The sequence below is a fragment of the Hippopotamus amphibius genome, chromosome 3 (genome assembly GCF_030028045.1).
Source record: "Hippopotamus amphibius kiboko isolate mHipAmp2 chromosome 3, mHipAmp2.hap2, whole genome shotgun sequence".
Lineage (NCBI taxonomy): Eukaryota > Metazoa > Chordata > Mammalia > Artiodactyla > Hippopotamidae > Hippopotamus > Hippopotamus amphibius.
In genome coordinates this window covers 108,012,315-108,021,947 of record NC_080188.1, presented here as the reverse complement: position 1 = coordinate 108,021,947, position 9,633 = coordinate 108,012,315, and the positions used below count along the sequence as shown (strand labels likewise).

Genomic DNA, 9,633 nt, shown 5'->3' with positions numbered 1-9,633 from the left:
TGACAAATTTCCTCCATTTGATTTTATTGAACATCAGTATGAGTCAGACAGTGAACAAAGTGCTGGTGATAAAGAGGTGAACAAGACAGATATAGACCTATGATTCTTAGGCTCATTTAAGTGGCTTTTAAATGGCAGAGTGGGGTGAATTAGACTTAATTTGTGTACCAACACTGTGCAGAACCAGAACCAATAGTTCTATTTTTTTTAATGTTTAAGGAAAAGGTTTAATATTTATTACCGACTGAGAAGCAATCAGGTTTATTACATGGTGACCTTCCTCTTCCTGAATGTCCTCCAGCAAATACCCAGGGACAACTTGCCAGAAGCAGTGGAAGGATTTAAGCATACTTTTTATAAACTCAATTAAACAGCTTCAAAATTCACTCTTTCTATAAAATAGAAAAGTAGCATATTTCTTCTCCTCTCGCACACAATGGAAAAAAGTGGCATCCATTATTAAATGCTTTGGACATAGCTGAAAACACAAAATGTTAACTTCTCATCACCTTGCTATTGAAAATACTGTCTTTACAGGTTAATTCCTCAATTCTCTGATTCATCATCAGTATTGAAATGGAAGAAGACAGGATGAATGTGACTTCATTCTCATGGGACTTATGAAGATTCCTCAGATGCAAAGAATTCTATTTTTTGGTGTTACTAATCACCTACAGTGTCACTGCCACAGGCAACTTGCTCACTGTGGTGCTGAAAATCTGCAGCCAGACTTTGGACTCTGATGTATTTCTTCCTGGCCTTCCTGTCTTTGATAGATGCCTGCTATTCCTCTTCCATGATCCCTAAAATGTTAGCTGATTTGTTCTCTGATTCAAAATCTGTCTTCTTCAGCAGCTGCAATGCACTATTTATTGAACATTTCTTGGGAGCTTGAATGAAAAGTTCAAGATATTTTCATGATGACACTTCAGCAAAATACATTTTCTGTATAGTTCTTTAGATAGTTTCTAATCCTTATTCAAACTGTGGTTGGCATTTGCCATCACAAATATTACTGTGGCACTCTAATATTAAAGTGTCTACTCAAACTATGCTTAGTCATGTGTTTTCAGTTTTATTAAATTGTCTTCCTTTAAGATATATGCTGCTCACAGTGGCCACATTCTCTGGAACCAATCAAGAGTTAGGTACTATTTATTTATTTATTTATTTATTTTATCAATGCAAGCATATTTGGACATGGTGAGTGTTGATCTAAATAGGAATGTTCCTGAATTGAATTGTGTTGTTTATTTACAAAATAATTTCAATATCAGTATTTATTTATTTTAGTAGATAATTTTAATAGGCCTTAGAGTTGGTGGTAGCATATAGAGTATCATGCCACTTTAGCTGTACAACAATAATTTAGAGATAAGAGTACTGTCCCAGCATTTAGTGGCCTGGCTTCTTATTTCCCTTTGGCAAGTGGTACCCTTATTCCCTGTCTTATATTTCCTCGTTACAAACTGTGAATATTTTTGCCTATTTTTTCTATTCCATATGAATATTGTCCAATTTAATTTAAATGACTGTCTTGATTGCTGTAGCTTTGTAGTATAGCTTGAATTTGGGGAGCTTGATTCCTCTAGCTCCATTTTTCTTTCTCAAGATTGCTTTGGCTATTTGGGTTCTTATGTACTTCCATACAAATTGTAAAATATTTTGTTCTTATTCTGTTAAGGATCCCATTGGTAATTTGATAGGGATTGCATTGACTCTGTAGATGGCTTTGGGTAGTATAGTCAGTTTCAGAATATTTATTTCAGTCCCAGAACATGGTATATTTCCCCATCTGTTTATGTCACCTTTGGTTTCTTTCATCAGCATTGTACAGTTTTCTGAATATATGTCTTTTGCCTCCTTAGGTAGTTTATTCCTAGGTATTTTATTATTTTTTTTTGTGATGGTAATTGGGTTTGTCTCCTTAATTTCTCTTTCTGATCTTTCATTGTTAGTGTATAGGAAAGCAAGAGATTTGCATGCATTAATTGTGTACCTTGAAACTTTACCACATTTACTCATTAGTTCTAATAGTTTTCTGGTGGCATCTTTAGGATTTTCTATACATAGTGTCACATTATCTGCAAACAGTGACAGTTTTACTGTTTCTTTTCCAGTTGGGATTCTTCTTGTTTCTTTTTCTTCTCTGGTTGCTGTGGCTAGGAATTCTGAAAGCATGTTGAATAAGAGTGATGCGAGAATATTCACTGCAGCACTATTTACAATAGCCAGGACATGGAAGCAACCTAAATGCCCATCGACACATGAAAAGATAAGGAAGATGTGGCACATATATACAATGGAATATTACTCAGCTATAAAAAGGAATGAAATTGAGTTATTTGTAGTGAGGTGGGTGGATCTAGAGTCTGCCATACAGAGCAAAGTAAGCCAGAAAGAGAAAAACAAATACCGATGCTAACGCATATATGTGGAATCTAAAAAAATGCTAGTGATGAACCAAATGGCAGGGCAAGAATAAAGATGCAGATATAGAGAATGGACTTGAGGAGAGAGGGGTGAGGAGGGGAAGTTGGGACAAAGTGAGAGAGTAGCATTGAGATATATACACTACCAAATGTAAAATAGATGGCTATTTGGAAGCTGCTGCATAACACAGGGAGATCAACTCGATGATTGGTGATGACCTAGAAGGGTGAGATAGGGAGGGTGGCAGGGAGGCTCAAGAGGGAAGGGTTATGTGGATATATGTATAAATATAGCTGCTTCACTTTGTTGTACAGCAGAAACTGGCACAACATTATAAAGCAATTATACTTCAATAAAGATTTGAAAAAAAAATAAAAAGAATGGTGAGAGTGGACATCCTTGTCTTGTTCCTGATCTCAGTGGAAATGTTTTCAGATTTTCACCATTGAGAATGATGTTTGCTGTAGGTTTGTCATATATGACCTTTATTCTATTGAGGTAGGTTCCCTCTATGCCCATTTTCTGGAGAGTTTTTATCATAAATATGTGCTGAATTTTGTCAAAAGTTTTTTTCTGAACCTATTGAGATGATCATATGATTTCTATTCCTTAATTTGGTTATGTGATGTATCACATCGATTGACTTGTGTATATTAAAGAATCCTTGCATTCCTGAGACAAATGCCCTTAACAAGGTGTATGAGCCTTTCAATGTGTTGTTGGATACTGTTTATTAGTATTTTGTTGAGGATTTTTGCATCTATGCTCATAAGTGATATTGATCAGTAATTGTCTTTTTTCTTGTGATAGCCTTGTCTCATTCTGATATCAGGGTATGTTGGCCTCACAGAACTAACTTGGGAGCATTGCTTCCTCTGCATGGTACTGGCACAAAAACAGATATATAGATCAATGGTACAGGATAGGAAACCCAGAGGTAAACCCACACACACATGATCACCTAATTTCTGACAAAGGAGGCAAGAACATAGAATGAAGAAAAGACAGCCTCTTCAATAAGTGGTTCAGGACTGGAGAGTACACATAAAAAATGAATTTGGAACACTACCTAACACCATACACAAAAATAAACTCAAAATGGATTAAAGACCTACACATAAGACCAAACACTATAAAACTCTTAGAGGAAAACATAGGAAAAACACACTTTGACATAAACCACAGGGAAATCTTTTTTGACCCGCATCCTAAGGTAATGAAAATAAAAACAAAAATAAACAAATGGGACCTAATTAAACTTAAAAGCTTTTGTACAGAAAAGGAAACCATAAACAAGACAAAAAGAGAACCCTCAGAATAGGAGAAAATATTTACCAATGAAGCAACACACAAAGGATTAATCTCCAAAATCTACAAAGAGTTCATGGATCTCAATATCAAAAAATCAAACAACCAAATCAAAAAATGAGTAGAAGACCTAAATAGACCTCTCTCCAAGGAGGACATGCAGATGAGCAAAGGGCACATGAAAGGATGCTCACCATTACTAATCATTAGAGAAATGCAAATCAAAACTACAATGAGGTATCACCTCACACCCATCTGAATGGCCATCTTCAAAAAATCTATAAAAAATAAATCCTGGAAAGGGTGTGGAGAAAAGGGAAACTTCTTGCACTTTTGGTTGGAATGTAGATTGATACAGCCACTATAGAGAACAGTATGGAGATTCCTTAAAAAAACTAAAAATAGAACTGCCATATGACCCAGCAATCCCACTATTGGCCATATACCCTGAGAAAACTGTAACTCAAAGGACACATGTACCTCAATGTTCATTGCAGCACTATTTACAATAGCCAGGACATTGAAACAACCTAAATGTCCAATGACAAATGAATGGATAAAAGAAGATGTGGTACATATATACAATGAAATATTACTGTGCCATAAAAAGGAACAAAATTGGGTCATTTGCAGAGATATGGACAGACTTAGAGTCTGTAATACAGAGTGAAGTAAGCCAGTAAGAGAAAAACAAATATTGTATATTAATGCATATATGTGGAATCTAGAAAAATGGTACAGATGAACCTATCTGAAGGGCAGGAATAGAGATGTAGACATAGAGAACAGACATATAGACACAGAGTGGGAAGAGGAGTGTGGGACAAATTGGGATATTAGGATTGACATAAATACACTACCATGCATAAAATAGATAGTTAATGGGAACATGCTATATAACACAGGGAGCTCAGCTGGGTGCTCTATGACAACCTAAATGGGTGTGGGGGGGTGGGAGGGAGGTGTAAGAGGGAGGGAATATAGGTATAAATACAGCTGATTAACTTCATTGTACTGCAGAAACTAGCACAAAATTGTAAAGCAATTATACTCCAATAAATAAATAAATAAATAAATAAATAAATAAATAAATAAAATATAATGTGAAAACACAACACAAAATAAATAAATGAATAAATAAACAAATTTTTAATAAATTTAAATGACAAATTAATCTCTAAGTATGTCGAATAATGGAATTATTTTCATCATTATCATGGTAATCTAATTCCAGAATTGGCAAAAGAAACAACTACTTTGAAGAACTATTGTAAAACTTACCTGGTATAGTACCAATATTAAAATGAGGTTCATAGTTATCACCTAATGTACATCTGAAAACAATACTTAAAAACATGATTTGCAAAAATAGTGGATAAATTAAAAAACAAATTATTATAATAAAATTTAAAAATCTGGTAGTTACTTACCTAAATGTTTAACATACCCAGTACTAAATATTCAGACTCCATATTAAGAATATATGTTATCAAATTCCTAAATGCATAAGTGGTAAGTTGTTGTTTTTGTTGTTGTTGTTGTTGTTCCTCTTCTCATAGTGTTTTGTCTTCATGTAGACTCAAGGAGGAGTTCAAAATTAAAGATGAGTGGTATAAAAGTTCTCCTCTGCTATTCAGTTAATTCGCATGAAACAGCTGGGTTGTTGGCAAGGTCTACTAATGATGCTGAAATACCCCTGAGGTCCAATTAGCACAGCTGAGTAACTTTACAGAATTTGCCTGCAAACAAGATATATAGAAGTACTTTCAAAGCTTATCCAAAGGTACCATTGATAAATCAACAAAGATACTTATTGTACCTGAGCTAGTTGGCATTTTAAAAATCTTATAATTTCCTTTCTTGGTGAACTAACAGCTGCCTGGGCCCTGGCCATGGATCTATGTCAGACATGTTCATAGGTAAGATTGTTTTTCCAAGAAATCGCATAATCAGAGACTCTCAGGTTTAAATGGCTCTTAAAAATCATATTATCACCCCTCATCCTCACCTATTTGACATTAAATTGTACCCTTTTCAGCATAGAAAACATCAAGAAAGTTAGACTCAAGTATAATACTAACAATTTAGAAGCAAAAATATTTTGGGGTCTTTTTTCCTTATTGATACACATTTAAATAATTTAGAATAATGATAAAATGAGGTAAAATTAAATTAGAATAATTATACAATTCAAATTTGCATCCAAAATTGTTTCCACTTTATATTACAACTTAAGAATGTTTCTGTGATATTGCACAATGTTTAAAAATATGTCTGTTAAAAACTACAAAGTAATCAGAGATGAACTATATTTCAAATAACCAGTTCTCCAATGTTGAACATTCCATACCATTTCTAAATTTTCCACAGCTCTTAATAATTGTGTTGAGCATATTTGTAAATAATGATTTGTCTCCTTTAAAAATGTTTTCCGTTAGGGTTTGTTCCTGGAAAGAGTATTGTGGAGCCACAGAAAAATGAAAAAGAAATTTCTATATTTTCACAGTTATTTCTAAAACAATTTTTATTAATTATGCCTAGTTCTTATGTTATATACAGTATAATCTTTTCTGATCTGTTGAGGGATCCCACCTCAGAATAAGGAAATACAATGAAGCTGCTGCACTTTGTTTCCTCATATGTATTAAATTTTCACTTTAGATACTAAAAAAGTAAATATTTTTATCCATTTGTCTTTGGAAGGAAATACATACATTTTGCAGAATACATTTCATTATATATATATATGTCTTCTCTTTTCTTTGGGAAATTTATGTCCCCCAATTTCTCATCCTATTAGTAATGCAGTATCCTGTATCCCAGAAATGATGGGTGATGGATGCTATGGGAAGATGGGAGAAGAGGGCATAGGAATGCATGTAGCAAAAATATAAAGCAGTTGGAAGGTCATTCCTATTATGGATGGATGAGCTACTGCTGTTTGGTAATAAAATTTGAGGCATTTAAGACCATGTAACAGAAACGCTCCTCATGAATTTGTGTGAACAAACATACATTCATATAGATAGTAAGTGTCCCATAAATAATTGTCGAATGAGTATACTTGAAGTAGGTATTTATATTAATAGATTTTATATGTTTGTCTTGGTCTCTGTGTGTGTGTGTGTGTGTATGTATAGTACAAGCTCTTTATCTTATCTAGCAGACTATTTCATTCTGTTCTACACATTATTTTTATTTTTAGAACATTCAAAATAGGATTTCCTTTGCTTGCAAGATACTGGTGTACTAAACACCTCTTCAAGAGTTTTTTTTTTTTTTTAATATATGTACATGTCACAGAAGCTGTAAATTTACTGAATATGACTATGTTAAATCATATGTGGAACAGAATTTTGAAGAATAAAAAATATTGATTAACAAACATAATAATTATCTTGAAAATAAAAAGACCCGGTAACATAGTTTTCCTAGAGGCATTAACTATTTTCACACTTACCCCTTAAATAGTATCAGAAACTATTAAACTGGAGTGCAGCTTCAAATGTTTATTTATGTTTCACATAAAGTAGAGAGTAATGATAAACAGAGCAGGGGAAAAAGAACACTTGAATTCCTCCTAGGTTTATGGTCTCTGGAAGCAGTCATATTATACCCATGGCAAAAGGAACTTCACCAATAATTTATGTCTCACCTAATAGGTTTCAGGCACTGCAGACATCACACCAGATACTATGGGAAGTGAGGAAACACAGCTGAATAGCTTATGTGTTCTGGTTGGTATCAGGTGTAGTATGTCCCCAATGGCATATACATTTCCTTAAACTCCCTACTTATAAAAGATATTTGTTGACAGTGCCTTTCTTTCCACAGTTATAGCCGAGGGTTCAAATGTAAATTCTCATTAAAGAGAAAATAACTTACCTGTGTGCAGCACTTCTCAGCTCACAAGATACATCAGAGAATTACATTTGTAACCTCACAGACACAGAGGAGGGCTTGAAAGCATGAGGCACAGAGATAACTTAGCAGAGTCACTTGCAGTGTGAACCAGGAGGAGAATTTATATCTCACGTAGATAGCTCAGTGTTTTCTCAGTAACTTACCCATCCAATGTGACCCTATAGTTGTTTTACAGGTGACAGGTACTAGGTGTCTGAAGAGATGGAAAGCCATCATTGAAGAAGTGAGAAGGACTTGAAACAAGGACTGGAGCAGAAGTGCCAAGGACATGTTCCACAGTTACAGCGTCTCCACTACTTTTGTTCTCAGAAATTCAGACCAAAATCCTTTCGTGATGAACAGTTATTATTCTTTAATTCTTCATAGGTAATTCTGGCCGCAGGAAGGTGATCCTAAACAAATCTCCTCATGCCTCCCAACAATGTGACTGAATTTATTCTCTTGGGACTCACACAGAATCCACACTTGCAGAAACTACTCTTCATTGTCTTTTTGTTTATTTTCCTATTTACCATGCTGGCCAACCTCCTCATTGTCATGACTATCTCCCTTAGCTCCACACTTTCAGCTCCCATGTACTTCTTTCTCGCTTACTTGTCCTTCATAGATGCCTTCTTCACCTCTGTCACCACCCCCAAAATTACCATTGACCTGCTGTACCAGAGGAGAACCATCTCCTGGCATGGCTGCCTAGCTCAGCTCTTTTTGGTACACTTCTTGGGAGGATCAGAGTCCATAGCCCTCATTGCCATGTCCTATGACCGCTATGTGGCCATATGCAAGCCTCTGCACTACACGACCATCATGCGACAGGGGCTCTTCCAGCTCCTGGTGGTGGTGGCCTGGATCGGGGGGATCCTACATGCCACTGTGCAGATTCTTTTCACGGTGGACTTGACCTTCTGTGGTCCCAATGTTATTGATCACTTCATGTGTGATTTCTTCTCACTGTTGAATCTTGCCTGCAGCGACACCTACTGGCTTGGAATCGTGGTGGCAACTAACAGTGGGGGCATGTGCTTACTCTTTTTTCTCATGTTACTCATCTCCTACATAGTTATCCTGAGGTCCCTGAAATCCCATGGTTCTGAAGGACGACGCAAAGCCCTCTCTACATGTGGTTCCCACTTTACAGTTGTGGTGCTCTATTTTGTCCCTTGTATATTCACCTACACCTGTCCTGTGGCCACTTACCCTGCGGACAAGTTGGTGACTGTGTTCTTTACAATCCTAACTCCCATGTTAAATCCTATCATTTACACAGTGAGAAATGCAGAGGTGAAAAATGCCATGAGGAGTTTGTTGAAAAGAAGAGTAACTTAGGCTGTGAACAATACCAAGAGGATGATTTACACACATATGTAGGATTATACCTGTTGTAAATTGTGAAAGAAAACTAAGAACTTTTGCAGATCATTGACAGAAAAAAAAAAAGGCCCTAAACTGACATTCATTTATTATTTAATTTTGGCTGGACATTTTTTAGATTTTTGGTAACTTTTAATGTACTATACCAAGGCTATGATGTTCATGTTCATAGATTCAGATTAGGCAATGGAAAGAACAACTTTTAACCCCTAGTTTTGACAACTGTAGAGTATATTTTTCTCCAGAGTCTCACTGATACTTTAGTAAATTCTTCATATATGTTACTTGGATGAAATTGGTTTTTCCATAGGACATTGATATAGAACTTGTTCTATTTTGGGTTAGCCTGTGATAAAGTAAATAAGGAATAGGATTTCTTAGGTATATATATACACACGGAAGGGACAGCTGAGTGAAGGAATTGTAGCTGAGTTTATTTTGTGTGTGTGCTATGAATTTACCAAAGTAAAATGAGAGGCACCCACAAAAGGAGGAAAGAATAATTCACAATCTAATTATTTTCTTGGCACACAAAAGAAGTGATAAATTTTAAAATTAATCTTTGTTTGCTCTATTATCTTAAATATCCTTATTGCTCAC

At 35.2% G+C, this 9,633-nt stretch overlaps 1 protein-coding gene across 1 annotated transcript; it reads left to right on the top strand.

The window, feature by feature from the left end:
* Nucleotides 1–8,070: 8,070 nt before the first annotated feature.
* LOC130850430 (olfactory receptor 140-like) lies at nt 8,071–8,988 on the top strand. The gene has a single exon (XM_057729981.1). It carries the CDS (start codon nt 8,074–8,076, stop codon nt 8,986–8,988), a length of 915 nt encoding a protein of 304 aa, XP_057585964.1. The 5' UTR covers nt 8,071–8,073.
* Nucleotides 8,989–9,633: the final 645 nt, after the last annotated feature.

Coding starts and splice junctions, on each gene's coding strand:
- LOC130850430 (XM_057729981.1), top strand. CDS start 8,074: ATGCCTCCCAACAATGTGACTGAATTTATTCTCTTGGGACTCACACAG.